The 25,130-nt window shown below is 35.8% G+C and overlaps 1 protein-coding gene across 2 annotated transcripts in view; it reads right to left on the reverse strand.

Moving 5' to 3' along the window:
• Positions 1-235: 235 nt before the first annotated feature.
• Positions 236-25,130, reverse strand: part of coro1b (coronin, actin binding protein, 1B) — a 37,829-nt gene continuing 12,934 nt past the window's right edge. The window contains 7 exon segments of one of the 2 annotated variants that reach the window (NM_001109707.1): positions 236-2,935; positions 6,180-6,488; positions 10,562-10,619; positions 11,412-11,557; positions 15,487-15,591; positions 19,469-19,588; positions 23,703-23,884. In NM_001109707.1, the coding sequence (NP_001103177.1) occupies positions 2,813-2,935; positions 6,180-6,488; positions 10,562-10,619; positions 11,412-11,557; positions 15,487-15,591; positions 19,469-19,588; positions 23,703-23,884 (1,043 nt within the window). In that variant the 3' untranslated portion in view covers positions 236-2,812. 2 annotated transcript variants of the gene reach the window in all.

Raw genomic sequence — 25,130 nt, forward strand, 5'->3', positions numbered from 1 at the left:
TACATATAATTTTTTGACTTGTGTAAACCTCACTTCTCCTTCATCGTGCTCAAAATGCACAGGAAGTGAGCAGACTTACAGTAGAAATCACATCTCCGTCCTGCAGTACAAAACACTTTCATTTCTAAATTTAGCACCAAACATTTAGTTTAGACTTTAATCACAGGCCTGCTGGGGAAATGTGACAGTATTTGCGATGCGATGAATAATGAACCACCATGATAACCGGTAGAAATGGGCAAATGTCATTTATTAAAAAGAACAGTGTAAGTTAGCACTTAAGTTTGAAGTAAATGGGTCCTTAGATAATTTACAACATGTACAGCTAGACATAACGAAAATCATCCGCAGAGAAGCATGAGTCGACCCTCGCTTTGAGTCTTCCCTGATTGTAGTGCCAATGATTAAAGAGCAACTTAAAACAAAACGAATACAAAAACACCACCAGCTAAAGCTAGAAACACCACATCGTTCTACTGTTAGATTTCATAGTCTATCAAACAGGAATAAAACAGTTATTCATTAAGAGGTATGAATCTAAACAAAACTGGCAATAACATATCCAGGTGACACAAATGAAAGACAAGAATACGAGTAAATTGAATAGAAAAAGAGAGCTTGTTTTCAGAGCAAATATTATTTGGTCAGCCTGTAATATTTATAGTGTCTCAAAACATTGGAATGTCAGAAATATTGATAATTAGTTGTAAATAAGTAGAAAAAAAATAATAAAATAAAATGTCAAATTAAAATACTTTCCATAATGTTATTTTTGGATTGCTTTGATTTTCCAAATCTTTCTGAAGTCAGTGTTATTGATATTTAAAATGTCAATAAAAAGATCTGAATCTAGTGTTATGTCTTTGCCTAAAGAGATTGTACACTATCACATACTGTACTGTATAGGTGCTCATACTGTACCACCTTAAGGGGCAGCTATTTTACCCCCTTTTCAAGATTTTAGATAAAACTTTAGTGTCTATAGAATGTGTCTGTAAGGTTTCAGTTTTACCCACCCATTAGATTATTTATTATACCTTTATGAACATTAGAATGTTCAGCTCTTAGCACATTGTAGCTGTTTTTGTTGCCTGTGCCTTAAATGCAAATGAGCTAGTTCTCCCTGCCAAACCTTACCACATGCCATCAGAGCCACAGAGATTGCTCCCTATTGCTCTGATGTGTGTCTTCATCTCATGCTGCATTAGATAAACAGCACAGTGACAGACAATAAGCAAGCTGATCTTACAAACCGTAAGTGAGGAATACTAAAGTAAGAACTTTCCCAATGATTATTTGATGTATTTGTTGTGGAGATAAATCAAGCTTTTCTGCAAAGATGAGTTACACAAAATGTTGTTACAATGTTTAAAGCATGTTTTTGCATGGTAAGTGTGACAGGATACACATTAATATCCACTTCTATATGGACATATGTTATGTAATGTACAAAATAAACCTGATTTAACATCTACAAGCCAGGATAGAAGTATCTTCTTTTATAATTGTACTGACATGCGTCTGTGGTGATGAATTACGTATCAATTTTACTGTAATTATTTCAAACATGTACTGATTTAAACATTTTTAAAACTTGTTAAACTTATTCTTGAGGTACAGATGAACACAGAAAGCTGAACAGATCTTTTAATCCTAGTTGCTTAGCACAGGTTCTCTCTCGTGGATATGTTTATAAGCGGAGACATGTTAAAAAGCGGCTGTCATTCAATTCAGTGAGTGGGGAAAACCACGCTTCTCTGTCACGTTGCGGTGGGCCTAAAAATAAAAAGGGATTTGGATCATATTTTAACGTCAGGAAATATAAAAAAAGAGATTTCTTGTGTTTCTATCACTCCAATATGACTGTGGACACTATACCTACACTATAGTTCTGTCCAAACAGCTTACAAAGGATGATTTTAATCATAGGTGCACTTTAAATTAAACATTATAATGTTTACATGTTAAAAAAAGAGCATTTAAACTGTAATATAAGGTAAAATGACTTCCAAAATTAAAGTACTAGGAATTTAACAAGAATAAATTAAGAAGTAAAAAGCAAAACATGTGCTTACAATTATTTGAAAGTCTCAACAGCAAGAAAAAAAGCATGTTTTTTGAATGTAACCTGGACATTTTTAATCGTTCTACATCTGTATTATTATTTTTTGCTGTTTGCTCTACAAGCTTATCTTGCTCCGGTATATGGATCCTTCACAAATTTCATTCAACATCAAGTACAGTTTCTATCACATGCTACACACACACGCACACACAAAACTCTGACTACCGGCATTCAAAAATCAATGCTACATGTGTTAAGACATACACTAAAATGGAAGAGAGGAACAGTGCTGGTCGATCTACGTTGAGAAGCACCATTAAACTTTAGCCGAAGCAAGAAATTAATTCAGCATGTTGGATTATAGCAATTCCTGAAGGTTTCACGCTACTGTTATTAAGCAGAAGCATTCGTTAGATGCCGTCTTAATGCACGCTACTAGAGACCATCAAGTCTGCTTTTCATTTAAACTTTGCATGTTTATGCAAACGTCGACATAACCAAATTCAGAATTAAGTATCTGTAGTTAGCAGAAGCAAGTACCTGATGAAACAGCCCTATTAGAAGCACAAAACGAGCAGCATTTACCATATTAAGTATCAGTGCATTTGTAATCAATAAAGCTCAGTTAGGTCTCTCTGTATCTCTACGTCACTAGTAATGGAACTACATTTCCCATAAGCCTTCAGTGAAGCTCTTTGAATCTGGGTAATAAGGCTATGTGTCGTGATGTGTTTGTGGTTTTTTCCTTCACACTTCGCCATCCTCGATGCGCGCGAGCTGCCGTTCCAGAACATCGATCCTGTGACCCTGAGCCAGAACCAGAGCGCGCAGAGCCCGGACCTCCGTCAGGATGTCTGAAAGCTGGTCCTCCTGTGTAAGAGAGAAAGATAAGACACGTTTATGCTTTATCATAAACAGGCATCAAGAAATGAATGCATATTAATTATAGAGATGAAAATTAAAACTATAAATGTAAACAAAATTTTGTTTATTTTTCAAAGAAATCAACAAGTCTCAAAATATTTTGATAACATTTTTAATTTGAAAAAAAAAATTAAAATTTTTCTCAAGAAATGCATTCAATTGTTCCAGGGACAGACGAGTCTTCGCTGAGGCCATCTTCCTGCCTAACCACGGCGAATGAAGCTCTGCACAAGACTTTTGGCCAGCGGAGAAATTAAAATGGTCGTGCCCAACTGAGTCTGGTTCCCTCAAGGTTTTTTTTTTTCTTCACTCCCATCAGGTGAAGTTTTTTTTCCCTCTCCGCTGTCGCCACTGCCTCGCATGGTTCAGGATTGGTAGAGCTACGCATCGATGAATTTGCTCTTCAGTGTTTGAACTCTCAGTAATGATTAAATCACACTGAACTGAGCTAAACTGAACTGAACTGAACTTAAACACTAAAACCTGAACCACACTGTTCCAGTTACTATGACCATTTATGTGAAGCTGCTTTGACACAATCTACATTGTAAAAGCGCTATACAAATAAAGCTGAATTGAATCAATTGATAAAACTATTAATATAACAAAACAGATAAATTTATTAATGTAATTATATGATATTTAAGTATATAAATAAAGAAATTAAAAGACTAATTCAATTTTTAATTACTCCAAAGATAGATTGATAAACTTCAAGTTTTGTAAACCAAGTGAAGGGCCACATGCCAAATCCTTCATAAAATAACTTTTATTTATAGTGCACGTATATATATCAGAATTCAGATATTCAGAATTATTAGCCCCTTTCATAATTTTTCTGCTTCTTTAAAATATTTTCCAAATGATGTTTACCAGAGCAAGAAAATTTTTCTCAGTATGTCTGATAATATTTTTTCTTCTGGAGAAAGTCCTATTTGTTTTTATTCGGCTAGAATAAAAGCAGTTTTTATTTTTTTAAACACCATTTTTAGGGACAAAATTATTAGCCCCTTTAAGCTATATATTTTCTCAATAGTGTACAGAACAAATCATCATTATACAATAACTTGCCTAATTACCCTAACCTGCCTAGTAAGCCTAATTAACCTAGTTGAGCCTTTAAAAGTCACTTTAAGCTTTATAGAAGTGTCTTAAAAATATCTAGTCAAATATTATTTACTGTCATCATGACAAAGATAAAATAAATCACTAATTAGAAATGAGTCATTAAAACTATTATGTTTAGAAAGATGTTGAAAAGTCTGCTCTCTGTTAAACAGAAATTGGGGAAAAATAAGCAGGGGGGCTAACAATTCAGGGGGGCTAATAATTCTGACTTCAACTGTATATGCACGGAACATATATTAACTGACAGAAACATGTCACATCAACACATAACAGATTAAGATTTATAGTAATTATTGCATCCAATTTACAAGACAAATTAATTTGCACCTCTATTATTAGGTGTGTGCGAGATGAGATGAGACGAGACATGAGATTAGGTTCACGAGAACAAGACGAAATGCAAAACTATTTAGGTGCTTTTTTTAAATCAACTTGTAATGTTATTTTACTTCTATTTTCATGAATCATGCCATAAAGAACATGCAAACACAGCTAAATATTTAGCTATAAACTCTACTGGCTGGCTTCTCCACTGTACAATTTCACACAAGAAATCAAATTGACGATGGGTGTGTGTGTGTGTGTGTGTGTGTGTGTGTCTCCAGGAGTTCACTATGTGTGTGCATTTAGAGATGCGAGTGTCTGTGGTTCTTTACTGACTCAGTAGGTGCAAAGAATAGTGTCAAACAGCCATGTGCGTATGGCTTATCCTGTCACAAAATGCGGCTAAAAGTCCCACACCACAGTAATAGTTTGGTTTGGACTGTTTTGACTAAAATAGGAATATTTCACTTCTATATTCAATTTGTGTTTACGACGATTATGACTTAAAGCATATCTAAAGTGCTATTCCATCGCATGGTTATGAGCTGTGGTTAACGTTTCTGGCAGCAGTTGGAGCAGCCTTTGCTTTTGGATGTGACAACCTTTGAACTAAAAAAAGTGGTTATGTCACACCCGCCCAAGCAAACGAGTGAAGCTCAACACACAGGCAGGCCGGGTTGCCAGACGTGTGCAAAGCACTTGATGTGCAGTTTGAATCTAATCCTGCCTCCAATCATCAGTGCGAAATTCACCCTCACCTGTATCATAACATCACAACTCACAAGACAACTTTTCACCTCGATGAGAAATCTCGTTGTGATTTAGTCTCTCTAGATCTCCTAGCCCCTTGTCACACCCCTAGTACTTATCAATAATCATAAAACGATGACATAAATCCCTTATAAAATAACTTTTAACAGTGGAAAATAGAAAATATATTGTCTGACAAAAAAATCTCACATGACGAGAGTTAAATAATCTTTAAAAAGCTGGTTATAATCTATAATATGACTTTCTTGGCATTTTAGACATACCGCTTTCTGTTTAATATTGGTGAAGAAATATTTTGGTGTCAATTCCTTCGTAAACACACAACATTCAGAGTCAACTTTTACTTTTTTTTTTTGCCTCACTCATCAACGGTTGAGTAACGGTAATATCCAAGTAGGTATCGCTGCAGCCTGGAGACCTCCAAGGGGGAGGGATTACACCGCCAGTAGGTTGGGTGACCTCCAAGTGGGAGGGATTAAAACCACAAGTAGGTTGGGTTTAGGTGGTGTAGGTGGAGCAGATATTAATAAAACACATCAGTTTACAGTGAGTTTGGGTTTAGGGTTGGGATAGGTGTGGACATTTATAAAGCACAATAGTAGACTGTCATGTACAAGACATTAAATAAATAAAAATAATAACTCCAGGTTTTTACAGCCCACTTGGAGTTCAAGTCCCACCCACTTGGAGCTGGTTCCGACCTCCGTTTATACTCATCTCTTAATATCCGAGAACGTGTTTTAATTCTACTATTGCCGCTAACTGTACTGCATGCAATACTGCCATCAAACGGCATTCGCTTGTATTGCATCCACTTACAAATTCTACAATCAAACTCAGAAACAGCATTTTAGAAACTCCGTTGTGGGCTGGATAATGATGTTCAGTGGGCTGCATAGGAGCTGCTGTTTGCCCCCTCTGATCTAGAGATTCATGGCTTCACCTGTTGTGTTATACTGTCGCTCACCTCTTTCTTCACTCTCTCTATCCCACCATCTACATCTCTTCCACCTCGCCCGTGGCTCAAACCCTCGCTTTCCATCTCAACCGTCACAGGGTTTGCTGGTGCAGTAGTGCTGGTGGGACTAGTATTAGTCGGAGAGAGCAGTTTGGGTCGTCCTCTCAGTGTCCCGCCTTTGGATGGAGGAGCTGTATAGCCTCCACTGAGGGAAACGAGGGCTGGAGGAGCATCCTGTCCTGCTATCCAATCCTCCGCCAGAAGAGCCGGTTCCAATCCTGCTGTATCCGGGTACAGATCACCTTGAAACAGGTCAGACTAATTGAAAGAAGAAGAAAGTTTCATTTGGACAGACAATGCAGTCTGGTAATAATATGCCTATGGGTTGTTTTCAAATTTTCATACTTCCTCTTTTATGGAAACACAGAGTCCAAAAATACTGCAGTGGGGGCATTTTAGAAAATTCAGCAAATGACAGCAAAAGGCCAGTTATGGGAAGGTTTTCTATTTCAGTCAAAAATGAAAATCCTGTTGTCATTTATGCATGTTGCATGCACTTTCTTCACGGGAACTAAGATAATTTAATAAATAAGGGGAACTAGACAGCTGTGGTTTAAGTTCACTTTTTCTGTATGGATATTAAAAACATTTCTCAAAGTACCTTCTGCTATGAGTCATGTCGGTTTAGAATGACATAAGAGTAATTTAGTGATGACATGATTTATATTGGGCGAGGCAGTGGCACAGTAGGTAGTGCTGTCGCCTCACAGCACTGGTACGAACCTCGGCTCAGAGGTGAATTGGGTAGGCTAAATTGTCCGTAGTTTGTGAGTGTGTGTCGATGTTTCCCAGAGATGGGTTGCGGCTGGAAGGGCATCCGCTGCATAAAAACTTGCTGGATAAGTTGGCAGTTCATTCCGCTGTGGCTACCCCGGATTAAAAATAAAGGGACTAAGACGACAAGAAAATGAATGAATGAATGAATGAATGAATCAATCAATCAATGATTTATATTTCTGAATGAGATATTAAAGTGTGAGAAGCATGACTTTGGTTTATTTGTTACAAACTGAACTAAATCATTTAAGTGGCAAATGACAACATTTGTAAATTTACTTGGAAAAACCCAGAAAATACAAAATTATTCCTAAATCAATTCAAGTTACTTAGAAGGTAAAATGGGAAGAATCAAATGGTTTGGTTAATGTAACTTCCATAAAAAAAAGAAAAAAGTTACACTTCTCAAAATACCTTCAATTATATTTCAATAAATTAAAATAAAAGAGTAATACAAAATATAATATTAAATAAAGTATTATATGTTATATATTTTTATTATATAGGCTTCTTACACCTTTTCCAAAGTCAAATTTAAAGGGGTGGTCCAGAATGTAATTTTAAGGCTTGGTTGTGTGTATAAGATGCAAAGCAGTGTGTGTTATTGCTTCACTTGAAGAAAATCACATTATTTTTTCATATATATTACTTTAATTATACTCAGCTCACATGAAAATAAATGTCAAACTTTCCTATTCCTCTGAAAGACCCGCCCTCAGGAGGCACTAATTGGTCAGCTAACGTAATGTTCAGTGGTTTGTGGATTAGCTCCACGTCACGCCCCTACAAGCGCGCAATTTTGCACTGTGTAACTACTGTCAGTCAGAGCAGCTCTTAAGCCGCCTTTCCACTGCACACAACATTCGGACATGACTGTCGGAATATGCCCCCTTGTGGCTGTCGCACAGAATTTTCAGTTTTGTCGTGCACCATGGGAGAGAAGCACACAGTGTCCAAAATAAAAGAGTGTAAAAGCAAGGGTCTTTATTCTCCGTGTGTTCACCATGATTGAATGAATGAATACTAGAAACTCAAAGACAACTAAATATTTTGGAGGAAATGTGGAGACAACATTAAAAATCATATTTTATAACTCATTTATGAATAGAAATGTTTGTTAATATAGGCTTTTTTCAGATAAAAAAAAAATAAAGAAAAAAAAACTACTATTTCTCATCTTGTGCACACGGACCTGCTTGGACAACACTGAAATACATCACATTCGGTCGGCTGGTTGCATACGGTCTAGTCGCAGGAGTTCAAATATTTCATCGTATTCGCAGCTCAAATCAGATCCGAATTTTCCACATACGGAGATGATCAAAACTCCATGTAACTCCCGGAGTACTCTCCATTGAAAATGAATAACTTCTGATCTGTCGCTTGTCATGTGCAGTGGAAAGGCAGCTTTAGCAGCATTAGCTGCTTGAATCAGACAGAAACATGAAGAGCACACAGCTGAACTTCACGTCTGCTCTCTTGAATAAAATCTGAGAAGTCTTTTACATATATTCAGGTTATAAGCATGTGCAAGTAATATGAAACATTCGCATATCTTTTGCGAGTTTGTTATTTGAGATGTTCAAGGCAGAGAAAAGTCACTGCATAGAGAGACCTGCATAGCGAGACAGTGTTTACAGAGGATTGACTTATAAATATGAATTTGTAGCTAAATTTTTAGCGGTGCCAAAGAGCATTTCCTGTAGTTTACATTCTCGCTACAACATACTGTTAATGCTACTGTTAATGCTGTGCATGCAGTTGACCAATTTAACAAATAAAATACTTACAGAACAGATTGTGGCTCAGTTTAGCTGAATCCAGCATGGAACTGGGGGAGATTCTGGAAGCTGTCCTTTGTCAAATGCTAGCTATATATTGTTTTATAAATCTCTGGAACATAATTTAAATTTAACTGTAAGCAGAAGCCCAAATACAGAAACAGAAACAAGTTCTGCAGCTCAAATCAGATGCGCTGCACAGGGTGTGTGCGTGTGGGGAATGCATGTAACCTGAAGCATTTGTGATCTTACTAGCTTGGATGTATAATTTGTATTCCCCAAACTTTGTTCACTGTAGGCTTTATAAAGCTAAATTTGTAAAAACAAATGTCCTTTTGCATTGAACTTTGAGCATATTACATTTAGAGATGTAGTTTATGTTCACAAAGCTTCATTACAGATCAACTAAAGTTTCAAATTTAGACCGCCCCTTTAAGCACATTTCAAGCACTTTCCTGAAGCGTCTCCAAACTTTTCCAGCACTTTATATCCAACCGTGGCAAATGACACATTTACATAGATAAATGTACTTTTCACCAAATTATGCAAAAGAAGAAAAATAATCATAATAATAATATTGTGTTTAAATAAGAAACCATTTAGTAAGATAAATTATTTTGAAAGCAGCACACTTGCATTTTTAAGCAGTTTATCCTTAAATCCTTAAAAACACTAGATTAAAAGATTTCCAGCATGATGACATAGTATTTAAGATATATAAAAGGTAAAATATATATGAAATATTTTTCAAATTCAGCCTGAATCCAGGAAACCCACGCAACCACAGAGAGTACATACAAACTATACATAGAAATGCCAACTGGTCCGGCCGGGACTCGAACCAGCGACCTTCTTGCTGTGAGGCAACAGTGCTAACCACTTAGCCCCCATGCCCTCATAATAATCATAAAAATATATAATAATAATCATAATATCAAAAAAAAAATCACAAAAATATAATTGTAGTCAGTTTGGCTGATAGGTGCCTATAATGAAGAAACACCCTGTGCAGTTACCTAAACAAAAACAATTATGTAAAATAAAAAGTATTTTAAACTGATATTTAAAATGGCTATCAGAAGCTGCTACTCAGTGATCCAAATGGTGATATGGAATGACTGAAGGCTGATTTATACTTCTGCGTCAAACACCGGCGTATGCTACGGCGCTGACACATAGCCCTTCGCCGTGGGCGTCGCCGTCACTGACGTGCACCTCTCAAAAAATTTAACTACACGTCGCAACGACGCGTAGCGCAAGCTCTGTGATTGGTCGGCTTGGTAGCGCTGACGATTCGGGGCGGGGCCGAGAGCCGCACGAAAGGCGCGAACCCAATGTAGCGATTGTTTACAAGTGTGGAGTACCTTGAAGGAGCTCCGTATGGAAAGTTTTGTTTTGTGTTTACCTCATAGTTAAAGTTGCTGCACGTCCGCCGGTTGCTGCCTCAAAATGAGCGAGTTTGAGCCACTTGTACATCCCGGAAGTATTCAGAAAAAGCAAAAAAGCAGCGAAGAAACTCGACACAGAGAGACATTTACACCTCACTGCCAACTAGCGTTTCGGAAGTGTTAATGCAGACCAACAGAGACAGCGCGCAGAAGTATAAATGCACAGCCACGTGCGTTGCATGCGCCGTGGGTTACGCCGGTCACTTGACGCAGAAGTATAAATCAGGCTTAAGCAATTAGTAGTCAGACGTTACCACCTCCTTTCTGACTGTGAACAGATTCAGAACTGAACAAATGATCGGTCAGGCCTGCAGACTGAACTCACCTTCCTTGGCACAGTCATAGATATGGGCTCAACCTTCCTCTCATGCAGCTTATAGAACCTGATGAAACAAGATGAAGAATAACAGAGATGAATTCAAACGCTTGAGAGATGTTGTTTAAGAATAGACACAAATGGAAACAAATCAGGGCTTTTCACACAGGAAATCAAAATCCCAGCGTTTTAGTGATTATCGCAGTTTCAAAACATTATATTGCATCTGGGTATAAACTTCTTTTATGGTTGAAGGAACATTTAAAAAAAATAATGAACAGATTTAATTAGAAAGGATGTGTTAATTTGATTTAATTAATTTATTTCATCCGTTTTGAGCACCAAATCAGCATGTTATGAATGAATGCACATGCAAAACTGAACAATGAAGCAATGATGCTGAAAAACCTAATATATATTCTCAAAAATAGATGGTATTTTAATTTGTAACAATAATACTATGCTGAAATAATTCTTTCCTGTATTTCTGTTGGACAAATTGTGAAAGGAACACAATTTTAGAAAACACTAAGAAAAAAATATTAACCATACATTTTGGTAGGGTTTATTACTATATGAATTACTATTATTATTATTAAATATTATTATTCAAACAACTGTTGTAAGATGGTTTCCATTTGCTCAGTATTTTTATTCTTTGTCAAACAACCTGGTCAAATAACCCGTCAAACAGCTTTGCCAAGAAATTGACACTCAAATATTATCATACAATTCAGTAAAGGAAATGAAATGCAATTAAATCCACACCCAAACGGGATTAGATTCAAAGAATCAAACAATCAAACAGTGGCAACAGTATGTACATTGTACTGAAATCCCACAGCAGTCTGGTTCACACCTTGCTATTTCACACTTGTTGACATCCACTCCTCGCTTGCTCAGAAAACCAGCACCTCTCTGTGGCTCCTTACTGCTGTACAGACTCAGAAAATGAACATACGGTGACTCATCCGTCACCTCAAAGTAACGAATGGTACAATCCCCCTGTGAGAAAGACAACACTAGATTTAAACAATTATCAATGTTCATCGCACATTTATAGTATCAAGATGGGGTTTTGTCAAAAACAAGTTGATGACATTAAAGAATTAGTTCATCCAAAAATGAGACCTTCATTCAACCTCAAAACCAGAGTTGGGTATAACGCGTTCCACAGTAACACATTACTGAATTCTAATTACATTTTTTGAAAACACAGTAATGCAACATATTACATTTTGAAATTTGTGTAATTTGATCACAGTTGCTAAAGTCAATGTAATTGCGTTACTAGCAAGAAAAAAATGCTTCTTTTAAATCCCATTTTCCACTGCAATGTCAGTTAATAAACATGCACTTTTAAATTGCTGGAGAACGCTAGCTAAAATGGTTGCTGAAGTTAGTGGTCACTTGGAAATACAGACATCAATTTGATTTCATTGAGCGTAAAAACAAAAGAAAATCGTGGTGAAATTCAGTCTATATCCAGTCTCTAAAGAACTTTCAACTGCTTTAAACTCGACCAGCAACTTGTTCAAGCACATAAATAGAAAGCATTCTACGACAATACTCGTCACCAAGGAGGACAACGGCTCCTAAAAACAGGGCATCCCAACTCAGCCTTAATAGATTAAATTGATTTTTTTTTGTGCAGGATCAGGAGTGAAGGTATCTTCTGAATGTGAAGAGAAGCGTAGCTGGTTATGGGGCCGTTCACATATCGTGTCTATTGCACGTGCGCATATCGGAAGCACATACTGCTCGCATTTCCCAGGTGCACCCAGTTAAAAACTGTGAGTCACGTGACAAGAACTGACCAATCAGCTTCAAAATTTGGAATATATACATTTCTGTAGTCTATTTACCTCAGACAAACACAGAGCACCCAAACACTTCAGAGCTTTTTATACTGTGGATGTCAATTGTTGCAGGTGTCCAGTTTTCTTCTAAATGTCTTCTTTTGTGTTAAAAAAAGACAAACAGGATGAGAACAAGTAAATAATGAAATAATTTTAAGTTTTGGGCAAACTCTTGAAGTCTTTAGAGTATGTCAAGCTGCTGTGATCAACCCATTGTAATGTTTTTAGTGAATATTAAATCACTGAAAGCTGCAGTTTATTTTGCATTTTATAGATATATTTTATCTTTTAAAAGTAATTTCAAAGTAAAGTAATTAGTAATCTGATAACTTTTTACATGGAGTAATTAGTAATGTAATCAGATTACTATTTTCCATTAGTAATCAGTAATTTATATATTGTTTAAAGTAACTTGTTCTACACTGGTCAGAACACAAATAAAAAATGTTTAGATGAAATCTGAGAGCTCATATACAGCAATGGTCCCAAGACATTTAAAGTTCCGATTAGGAACCAATAACTAAACTCCAAGATTTTGTGTGGCAAAAGAATTTGGAACAATGACTTTGTTCACCTATGTCTTGTGTTTAAGTTTAGGGTGCGGATTAACTACGGGCAATATATTGTATTTGTCATTAGGTTCTGGCGCATACAAGCTTTTTACTGCCCTGGTAAACACACACCCTAATCTAACATGGTAGATAGAGTATCTTTTACAGTTTTTCTGCCACACAAATTTGTTTTCAGAGCTTTGTGCGATTATAGTTGAACCCCTGAGGTAGCAATGCTTTTGGTTCCTTTTCTCAACTTTGAACATCTCGGTATCATTGCTGTCTATAGAGGATAAGAGAGCTCTTTGAATTCATCTAAAATATCTTAATTTGTGTTCTAAAGATCAACCTGAGGGTGAGTAATAATAACAGAATTTCCATTTTTGGGTGAACTAACTCTTTAAATACAGGTGTAAACATTATGGGACCTTCTACTATTTAGGTGAAGGTAAAAATGCTTTTAATTGGACTGTTCTTACAGTGTAAATGCTCATATGGTTGAATACATTTAAAACCACTTATACTTCAGTTACTGCCCTAATGTGATGGTAATTAGATGTGCAAAAGAAGTCATCACTTTACTGCGTTCAACCAAACCACACAAGATATTATCAATTTTGAATTCTACCAATCACATTATCTTCATTATTTTCTCACATATTATGCAAAGTCCTTGTGAATCGTACTGAGCGCTTCAATGAAATCAAAGCAGATTGTGACAAAATAAGGAGTTTCACATCAAAATCTGAACACAAGTTGACACCAGTGACACATTAAACACATGATAAGAGATGCTGTTTCTGTGTACATGTTCAATGAAGTATATTAGAATCTTAAATACTGAGAATCTTTTTAAATATACTTATGCTTTTTGATGCTTTAGATTCTCCATTTTGGTTTTAATCACATCACCTGTTCTCTGTTAACATAAAATATATAAAATTGAACTATGATGACAGATTAATTTCACTGTCAACTGCCTTACATCTCTTCAGAGTTTCTGCTGGTGGTTTAAATGCAACTGGGAAAATGGTTTGAGTGAAAATTAGGCCCAATTCCAATTCTACCCCTTATCCCTTCCCCTTACCCCTACACCTTGTTTTGGGCGTGCCTGTGAAGGGGTAATGGTGTGCCTATTCTCTTTAGCTTGAAGACACAGGGCTAAGGGCAAGGGGTATACACCCCTTCAAACGAAGATTCAGGACCACACTTGAAACCAAGGGGTAAGAAAAGCCACAGCTTCACCCGGAAGTCAGGAAATCCACAAGTTAGAATTTTTACAACAAACAAACACGTTTTAATATATTCATAACTGCGTTTGTGTTTTACCATCACGCTTTTAAAAAAAAACGCTAAAATAAAAACAGCTCAATTTCGCGATCTATAATCCCTAATCATAACTCCTGTACAGCAGTCCCACAACATTCTGACACTGATACCCTGTCAGAAAAGTCTACTGACTGAGAAGGAGCTTTTAACAGTGCCTGCTATAACGTTATTGTTGTTTTTGGTGTGTTTACATAGATGCATATGGCCACTGTGTAAATGCACAGTACAGTTACAATCTTACTGCCACATTAGATCGTTATGATAACATAATATATGCTTTCAGTGATCTCCTGAAGATATATACCAAAAAATAATGCAACTGGAATAACTGCAGCAGTCGCGATCGTCTGATCTCAAATAAAGCAAGAGATTGCCATCACATATGATGATGTGTGCATGTGCTATAGTGCTGTCCCAATTCTTAGGGGTAAATTTTGAAGCCCCTCCCCTTGGGATTGGGCCTTAGTTCTCAGACATCCAAGCTTGATGACTATTTCCTATAACTACCAAGTGGGAAGGCAACTAACAAGAGATAATTAAGTTGCCCTAACATAACGTTCTTAGAACTAAAACCATTCCCAGATCCTGCAGTGTGAGCATGACCAAAAGTGCCCAGAGTTCTAGGAACTGTGGAAAAGTTCCTGCGGTGCAAAAGCCCCTTTCCAGCAGGCACACAACATCATAAGACATTAATATTAGGTTTGATTTAGGTCATGACGTCAGGTGACCAAAATTCAATGTCTAGCCAGCCTAGTCTAAGGACAACAATGTTTTGAAGTCCAATAACGACATCACATTTGGTTGATTTTAGGTTGTGACCAAAATCCAACGTCTGTTTGATGTCATATTGGTAATGTCCACACAACGTCAAGGTGTACCATGATCAGACGTTGATATTTGGTTGATTTTAGGTTAGGTATTGGACATTGACATCGGCTTGAGATTGGGTTGACGTCAACCGGATTTTCATTTCCAAACAATATCCAAAATCAACTTCAATATAACGTCATGTTGATGTCCTATGCCTGCAGGGTTGTGTTTACTCTATGTACAGTAAGTAATCTACCACAGGCAGTGATTGTGCTGGGCATGTTTTCTGTAAACAGCATGCGCTTGTGTGTAAGTTTATATCTCTGTTAGCGCTGTTAGAGGAACCTGTCATGCAGCAGTGATCAGGTAAAGCAGGTAATCCTACCTTGCCACACAAGTAAACCATGTTGGTGTCTGGGTCATAGAATGGAAGCAGAACTCCATTACTGGTGTCCATTTCCTGAGTGGCCATGGGCTCTGAGAGATCTCTCTGAAATACACAAACATAAAGGAACAGATACAGATTGGGTTATCAAAACATGTGACAGAACCAAGATAGAAAGGTTGGAAAGCTCAAGTGAGTGACAGATTCTCTATTCAGGTGTCAACTAAGATCATTTTTGAATCTCTGACTGTTGATACATGTGTCCTGAAGCTATTAGATTGTGTGACTTTGATCGAAAGTTTGCACTTCCACAAAAACACGAACTAGACAATGAAAGCTTATCAAGACACATATGAAGGTAAACTTGACAGAGGTTTTTCTGAAAGTCTTGACATTTTACACCCTACTTTTATTTGAAATATGCTCCTTTTACAACTACCCTAGAGTTAAACAGTCAAGTTTGATAATTTTTTAATCCATTCTGCCGATATGGATGGAACACTGTTAGCTTAGCATAAATCATTGAATTGGATTAGACCATTAGCAACTCAATCAAAAAATGTTAAAAAGAAGTTTCGATAATTTTCCTATTTAAAGCATGACTCTTCTGTAGTTATACCATGTACATCATGAAAATGAAAAGTTGCTATTCTCTAGATCAGAGATGGGCAAACTTGATCCTCGAGGGCCGGTGTTTCTGCAGAGTTTTGTTCCAACACTAGTCAAACACACCTGAACATGCTAATCAGTGTCTTTAAGATCACAAGAAATCTATAAGCAGGTGTGTTTGATTAAGGTTGGAGCTAAACTGTGCAGGACACCGGCCCTCCAGGACCGAGTTTGCCCACCCCTGCTCTTGATCGATATAGATCTAGGAACTATATTGTGAACTAAGGTCCATAAGAACTACACCCGTAATAATCATGGCTGCAGCAGGTGCAATGATATAATGCAGAGCTGTTACCTAGATGCCAAGATGGGGACTATTTTCAAGTGCAACATATAATCATTGCGCCTGCTGCAGCCATGGTACAGCAGCATGATTTTTACATGTGTAGTTCCTATGGACTTACTGTCATGACCACCAGCAATCCGCTCCTGGCAGATCGCTGGTGAACTACATGTCACATTTATGAACTACAATTCCCATCATGCCGTTTCACACACACCAGTTGCCTTTCATCATTGATGATTCATACCCAGCTGAATCCCGTCATTACTGATAATCTAGACTACTTATACACCACATGTACGCCAGTTCCGAACTGAGGCTTTGTTTGTAGTCAACATGTGCTATCTGTTTTTGCCTGCTGTGTTCCTGATCTTTTGTTTAGCAATTTTATTATATTCTGACCATTGTCTAGTTTTTGACTTTATGCCTGTTTTTGGATGCCCTGTATGTATCTGTTTGCCCCTGTTTTGACCATTGCCTGTTTACACAAATACTCTTATTAAATTGCAATTGGATCCTTACTTTTGTTGTTTGAGATTCATCTCTGCATGTGAGACTTATTTTTTTTATCCCTTTATGAACGTTTTGAATTGTCAATGTCTTGGGTTTTATCAAAGTACAAAAACTTCTGAAATGTCTTTAAAATGTATTTCTTTAAAGTGAAGTGGACGCTAACAAGGCAGGTGCGGATCCAAATGCAGGTTTATTGAGAATGGTCAGGCAAGCAACGGTCACAATCAGAAGCAAACATATGTATGCAGGCAAATCCAGAGTCATAGTCAAATACACATGCGATTGGTCAGTACAGGCAGGTGGCAGACAACATAAATAAAACAACAAAGCAAAAGTCTAACACGGAAAGGCTAGGCAAGGGAAACACGTCGTAATGTTTACAATGACAGTACAACAAGACTCAGCCTAGATGTGTGTGTGTGTGTTGTTTAAATAGTCCTTGTAATCAGTCCGTAACAATCTTCCAGCTGTGTGTGTGGGTGCATGTGTAATCAAACTGAAACAGGAACAGCTGTGTGTGAGGTGCATGATGGAGCTTGTAGTCCATACCCGACGGATTTGTGGTTTTTTAGCGTACTGCATGTTTATTAATCATCTGCAGCTGCTAGATTGCTAGTGATCATGACAATTCGACTGAGTTTCGAAAATGAAAGTCTTGTGGCTTTGCAACACTTTAAAACTGTTGATAAGGTAGTTCAGGAGTTCAAATGCATATTTATATTGAACAACATACAAGTAAAACAGATTTCAAACAAATTGCTCTGTCTGTCTAAATGGTTTTGTTTATAAAATTAATACCATTCGATATCAACTTTTCAATTGGAAAGATTTATTAAAATTGATTTTAAAGAAGCGTCTTAGTGCTGCAACTGTTTAATCAAATATAAAACCACAATTCAAAATAATGGCTTTGATGGAAAAAAATTAATTTTCTGCAATGTTACTTCAGTTAATCCAGATCCACTAAAATGTATTCATTAACAGGGTTCAACACTAAGGATTTTTTTCTACTGGTCTGATCGGGCCAGTGGTTCAGATTTTTACTTGCCCTGCCAAAATTTTCACTGGCCCCACCAAAAAAAGAAAGGGAAGTTAATAGCTATTTTTTAGCCACATATTTTAAATAATGTGTCAAAAATAAAGTCTGTGAATCTAGAATTTTAATACTTAAAAAAAATGTAAATAAAAGTGTTATGCAAACAAAAAGAGCAATATGGAAAATGTGGAGGTATTTTATTGCGGTTTGAAATTATTTAACAAAGGCTGGCTGACTTGTCAAACTGACGGCAAACTGCAACGTTTTTTTTTTTTTTTGCATTGTTCACACTTAATTTTCTGCATCCAAGCGATAGAAACATATGTTCTTTAAGCCTTAGAATTTGATGTTGCCGCCATGTTGCCATTTCTTCGCTGTACTGGTTGTTACCAGGTTACGAAAAAAAATAGAATTCTCAATCAGATAAGAGGAACCGGAAAGCAATATGATGTTTACGACATCACAGAGAAGGTAGTGTTTAAAGACTTAAAAGCACAAACTTAAAATGCACACAATTGATAAATAGTCACAGACAAATTAAATGTTAGTGACAAGGGAGCACTGTCCCAATCGGGCCAGTAATGATCTGGTCTGCTGTCCTAAGTGTCTGTCACGCTGGCCCTGGGCCACCGGGCAGTCCTTATTGTTGAGCCCTGATTAATAATATTAATATATTGAATAGTATATATTTATTAGTATATTAAATAATAAATAGTATTCAGTAATATTCTGAGTAGATGTTCATGAAACAGAATTTAACATTATTAATAATTCATTCATTAATTTTCATTCGGCTTAGTCCCTTATTTATCAGTGGTCGCCACAGCAGAATGAACCGCCAACTATTCGGCATATGTTTTAGGCAACGGATGACCTTCCAGCCACAACCCAGTACTGGGAAACACCCATACACTCTGCCATTCACATACACACTCATACACTAAGGTCAATTTATTTCATCCAATTCACCGATAGCGCATTTCTTTGGACTGTGGGGGAAACCGGGGCACCTGGAGGAAACCCAGGAAGAACATGCAAACTACACACAGATATGTTAACTGGCCCAGCCGGGACTCGAACCAGTGAACTTCTTGCTGTGAGGTTAGGTGCTAACCGCTGAGCCACCATGCCACCTACCACATTGCCACATTAACCATTATTATTAAAAAATAGTTATGCAGCTTAATATTTACTCTTAAATAAACAGAAGAGGCACTTCTGAAATCGAAATAATTTGCATTATTGTTCAATACAGAAAGTAATGTACTTGCTGAGTAAAAGTATTCATTTCTTTTGTTAAACTGAACCTTGAATGGTACTGTTTTTTATTCTGTGGCTAATAATTACCCACACACATTCAGCAAAAAAAATCTATCAAGTTTCTAACAGATTAATGCTTCACCTCAGGCTTTAAAGGATAAAGCATTCTTGCTGACCAAACAAAAGTAGAGCAACGATTTTCCTCCACAAAAGGCTCTTACCGTGTCCCAGAGGGCAAGCTGTCTCTCACTCATGCGACTGAAGCCGGTTGTCAGGATTTTGCCATCAGCCAGAAATACAGCTCTCATCGGCCTGGTGCCCTCATGAGCCTTCTCTCGAACCTGAGCGTGACATTGATCCAATCACAACCAAAATCACTAATCTGTGTAAAAATGCTAATCTGAAAATCATTTACACATGACCTAATTCAGAAAACAAAAACAGCACAGGACAAAGTCTCCGCTAACTCAACACTCCTAGTGTTTTGAGGAAAAATATTAGAATAAAAGGGATAGCTCACCCAAAGTTGTTTACTTACCTCAAGTGAACACAACATATGCCATTTTTCTTCAAAATATCATCTTAATGTTTTTAATATTATATTTTATATGTTTTTATATGTTTTTAAACAGCATACTATTAATAATTATAATAATTACAATATATATATATATATATATATATGCATACGTCCATAATAATATTAAAAGAACCTAGACAAGAAAAATAAATAAATAAATAAATAAATAAATAGAATGAATATAAAATAAAAGGTTGCCGAACATATTATCTCAATGATGCATAACCTGCATAAATATAGAATTATGTAAACGTTAAATTATGAATATTTATATTGTCGTTGTGGGAAAAGCCAGCCATTTACTCCATTTTTTTTTAAAGATCTTAATATCTTAAATAGATATCTATCCTCCTTTTCAAGTTTAATAGAATTATCTTCTAGATAAATTACATCAAATGATCTAGGAATATGTAGATCAAAAAATATTATTGATAGTGGAGCCGATTTCCCAAAAAGTTCTTTAAGCACTGCCAGAAAATTTGCGCATGATGTGCCTCTTCAACCCCACAGTTCCTCCAACAAGGATGAGGAGTCCCAGATGGTACTTTTTGTTGTGTTTTATTATATGAAAAACAAATTGAACAGAATTAACAACACTTTGTTTTATTATTACGTTTTTAATGTAGAATAAAACTAAAACAATAATTGTAAAACTAATTTTTTTTTTTCCGGTAAAAGAATATACAATGGTTTGAAGGAAAATGACTCAGTTTTCAACCATTCTTCTGGAGGAAAATCAACATGTTTGACTTCTCTGTCAGAAGTCGGGATCTTTCTAGGTTTCTTGTGCTTCCTGCAAATAAAAATACCCTCTTTGTGTTGCAAAATGCAGTCGAATGAGATAATGTTTATGATTTTTCGGTAAAGCATTCCCATAAATGAGTTTGGTGTTTTGGGAGTAACTGTGTTTTTAATACAGTTTTGGAGCATCTAGCAATGTCAAAATAAGCTTAATTTCTTAATAAGCATAGTTTATTTTTAGGTTATTCGTAGACTACATTTAATTATACTATATATACATGTACATATATTAATTTAGGTGATTGACTGCTGGCATAACGATGTAGATGATGTAATGTTGCTGTTAGTAGCTAGGCAGTCAAAAACTTTTCATTACTTTTTAGTGCAGTTAATGCACTTTTGAAAGATACTTTCACTTAGCCAGATTGGTTGTGTTTCCGCTTACAACACGTTTGGTTAACTCCGCAAGCTTACGAGCTGTGCTTAGCACGAGCCTAAATGTTTTCCAACGACTTGAGTGGATTTTGAGTAAATGTGCATTTTCAGTTAACTCTTCCTTTAAACTGTTATTTCATAAATATAAATACATACAATTACTACGAATAAAAACAGCTGGGAAAATATTGATTTATTAACTGTTCCTGAGTTTAAATATTTGTATTGTGTAGTCTATGATTTTAAAATGTCTTAAAACATGTCACCTTTCTGTTATTTTAATGCAAGAAACTACATTTTTATTGACCTTTTTTAAAGAAATGTGGTTAGAGGTTTACAGAATTAAATAGAAATTATGTACACAAAACAAAAAACCTATTTATAACTATAGATAATCCTGAATTGTGCATAGAATCTGATGACAAATACATCACATTGCCCTTTGTAAGCGCGCACCCTAAATTTAAACACAAGGCATAGGTGAACAAAGTCATTGTTCCAGTTTGGTTTGCCTCACAAATGTGTTCTCGGAGCTTAGTTACTGGTTCCTACTCTGAATAATGATAATCCTAAACTAGTATATCATTATACATAACAAAACGGTGATAATGTGGTTAAGTTTGCTAATGGCATCCTATGAAAATACATCAATAAAACAATGAACTAATAAGATCCAGTAAATGCTCTAGTTTGATGGATCTGACATTCACAGGACAGTCCCACGTGCTAAAAGCTCCTCATGGAGAGCAGCTGCTGACCTCATGTAGACGACTAACACAGAAACATACAGATTAAAGAACAGGTTCTTTCCAGCAGCTGCTCAATAAACATTCTTAGAATAATCCCATTAGTTCTCAGGTGCACTTAATGTCTGTGTTTACATTGTACACCTGTATCATCTCGGTTTATTAGGAACAGTCTATCTACCAAAATGACATTTCCTCTGTCTACACTGCCGTTCATAAGTTTGGGGTCAGTAAGATTTTATTCAGAAAAGATGGATTCTATTGATTAAAAGTGACTGTTAGGATGTGTGTGATACTACAAATGATTTCTGATGCTGGTCATCGATGAAAAGATAATATGTAATATTGGTTTCCAGCAAAACTTTATGCAAAAATGCTGAACTTGAAGATACTTGAGCAGCAAATGATTATTGATAGATCACGTGAGTTGTGCTTCACAGGAATAAATGACATTTTAAAGCCTTTTAAAATAGAAAAAAAGTTATATAAAATTTATGAATGACATTTCACAATATTGCCGAAATTTCTAGTCAAAAAAATCAGAAGTTGGAGAAACTCTTGTTTGTTTTTATTGTTTGTATATTTTTATTAATGAATATGTTTTAGTGTATCTGGACTAACTGGAGTAAACTTGCTAAAAATTCAGATAAATAAATACATTTCATTTTAGAGCATATTAAAAAAGAAAAATGTTATTTTAAATTGAATGATATTTTACAATTGTTTTACAGTTTTTCTAGTCCAATAAAATTGGTTGGAGAAACCTTTTTTGTATGTTTGTTTTATATTTGTCAATAAATACATTTTAGTGGATCTGAACTAACTGGAGTGATCATACTGAACATTCAATGCTATTTAAAATTGTAATGGTATTTCGCAATATTACAATTTTACTGTATTTTCAGTCGATATAGCCTTGGTGAAACCTTTTATGTGTGTTTTTTTTTCTATTTGTCATTATATTTTATTATTCAATATATAAAATGAAAAATAGTTCCTTTGCAAGTAGCAGAAATAAAATAAATGTATGTTTTTTATTTCCAGTTTTAAATGTGTTCATTTGCGTGATTTTTTTATGCAGATAAATGTTGACAGAAGTAACATTTAGAGTAATAATGCAGAAATTTCAAATATTACAATTTAAAACATAAAATAAAAATGTTACATATACATATATATATATATATATATATATATATATATATATATATATATATATATATATATATATATATATATATATATATATATATTTATATATACACATAGCCGAAGTCAAAATTATTCGCCATACCGATTTTTTTTTCTTTTTCAAATATTTCCCAAATTATGTTTAACAGAGAAAGGAAATTTTTACAGTATTTAATTTTATGTTTTTTTTTCTTCTGGAGAAAGTCTATTTGTATTATTTCAGATAGAATAAAAGCAGTTTTTAATTTATTTTAAAACCATTTTGAGTTTAAAACTATTAGCCCCTTTAAGCTATATATTTTTTAGATTATAAACAGAAAAAAATCACCATTATACAAAAACTTGCATAATTACCCTAACCTGCCTATTTAATCTGATTAACCTAGTTAAGCCTTTAAATGTCACTTTAAGCTGTATAGAAGGGTCTTGAAAAATATCTAGTAAATATGATTTACTGTTATCAAGGCAAAGAAAAAATCAGTTACTAGAAATGAGTAATTAAAACTATTATGTTTAGAAATGGGTTTAAAAAAATCTTCTTTCCCTTAAACAAAAATTGGTGAAGAAAGTATACAAGAGGCCTAATAATTCAGTAGGGCTAATAATTATGACTTCAACTCTATAGTGCTGTTTTTACTGCATTTCTGACCAAATAAATGCAGCCTTGTTAAGAGACTTCTTTTATAAACATCTTACTGAACCCAAGATTTTGACCGGTATCTATTAGTATGTCCTGCTTGTGAAAGACTGAAAGTGTCTGACCTTTAGGACAGTCCCACGCCGGGGATCAATGACTCGCAAGGCTTTGTCTTTACAGGTGGTGCACAGGATGCTTCCCTCACGGTTCCAGCTCACACTGTAGATCAGGTCTGGATGGGCATCACTTAGCTGGTAAACCAGCTCTCCAGTGCCCACGTCCCACACACAAAGCACATTATCACATCCTACAACATGGGACAAACCAGAACAAAGATGGCAGGCGGTTCAGCAAAAAGACATCTTACCAGTTTTATTTGCATCTCAGACATTTACATGCCAATGCAAATAAAATCCTGCATTTCTTTGTCTGGTTCAGCACAATCCTGAAGTCGTTTGAAGCTCCTTTAGAGGTTTACTGACTGAAAATGTGTAGTGCTTTATATTTTAAAAAGGCTATATTTAAGAATCTAAAGGAATCTGATTGGGTTTTATTCTTAAAGGGACAGTCTGTCCAAATATCAAAATTTTCTCATTATTTAAGTCTACACTTTATGAATTTCTTTCTTCTGTTAAACACAAAACGAGATATTCAGAAGAATGTTGGGAAAATGCAGCGATTCATATCCATAAAAGGGAAAAAAAACAAAAAACTTTTTAATGTACAATTTAGGCAATAAACCCGCCTTTCCACTGCACACGACAAATGACATGTAACAGATTGGAAGTCATTCATTTCCAACCAACCCAGGCTCATTCTAAAAATGTACCACTATATAGATTTTTGAAGAGCGCCTAATATGTGGCTAATCCATTAGAGGTCACTGTGTGCACTTTTTGAGATCTCAAATTTCTCTCGCGAGTGCCATTCGCACCTGCTGTTCACAAGTAAATCCACCAGAGGCCGTTGACGACTGCCTAATGACCAACTAACTGGGCGATCATCTGACCCACCCTCCTCCTTCACTAAACCCAACCAATAGTGTTTTCAAAAGCTCCGATTGACTCATTGACTCAGTCAGCTGATAAGCGCGAAACGGAACGGCGTCATACCGCCACATAGGTTTCGTTCTACAGATAAAATGCAGCCGTACGTACTTCTGCCGACATATTTCGCGTTCTCCAGAAATGTATATAGGGCTACGTTTTCAGATTCAGCCTATGCTGTTTCCAACGAAGAGTAGTCCAGGAGCTTCTGCGTCTAGACCGTATGTGACTGGCCAACCAGATGTGATGTATTGCAGTGTTTTCCAAGCAGGTCCGTGTGCACGAGATGAGTATTAGTAGTTTTATGTTACTTTATGAATCAGAAAAAAAAGTCTAGACATAAAAAAACATTTTTCTATTCATAAATGAGTAATTATATATTATATATACATATATATATATCATATATATATATGTATGTATGTATGTATGTATGTATGTATGTATGTGTGTGTGTGTGTGTGTGTGTGTGTGTGTGTGTGTGTGTGTGTGTGTGTGTGTGTGTGT

The sequence above is a fragment of the Danio rerio genome, chromosome 7 (assembly GCF_052040795.2).
Source record: "Danio rerio strain M-AB ecotype USA chromosome 7, GRCz13ab, whole genome shotgun sequence".
Classification (NCBI taxonomy): domain Eukaryota; kingdom Metazoa; phylum Chordata; class Actinopteri; order Cypriniformes; family Danionidae; genus Danio; species Danio rerio.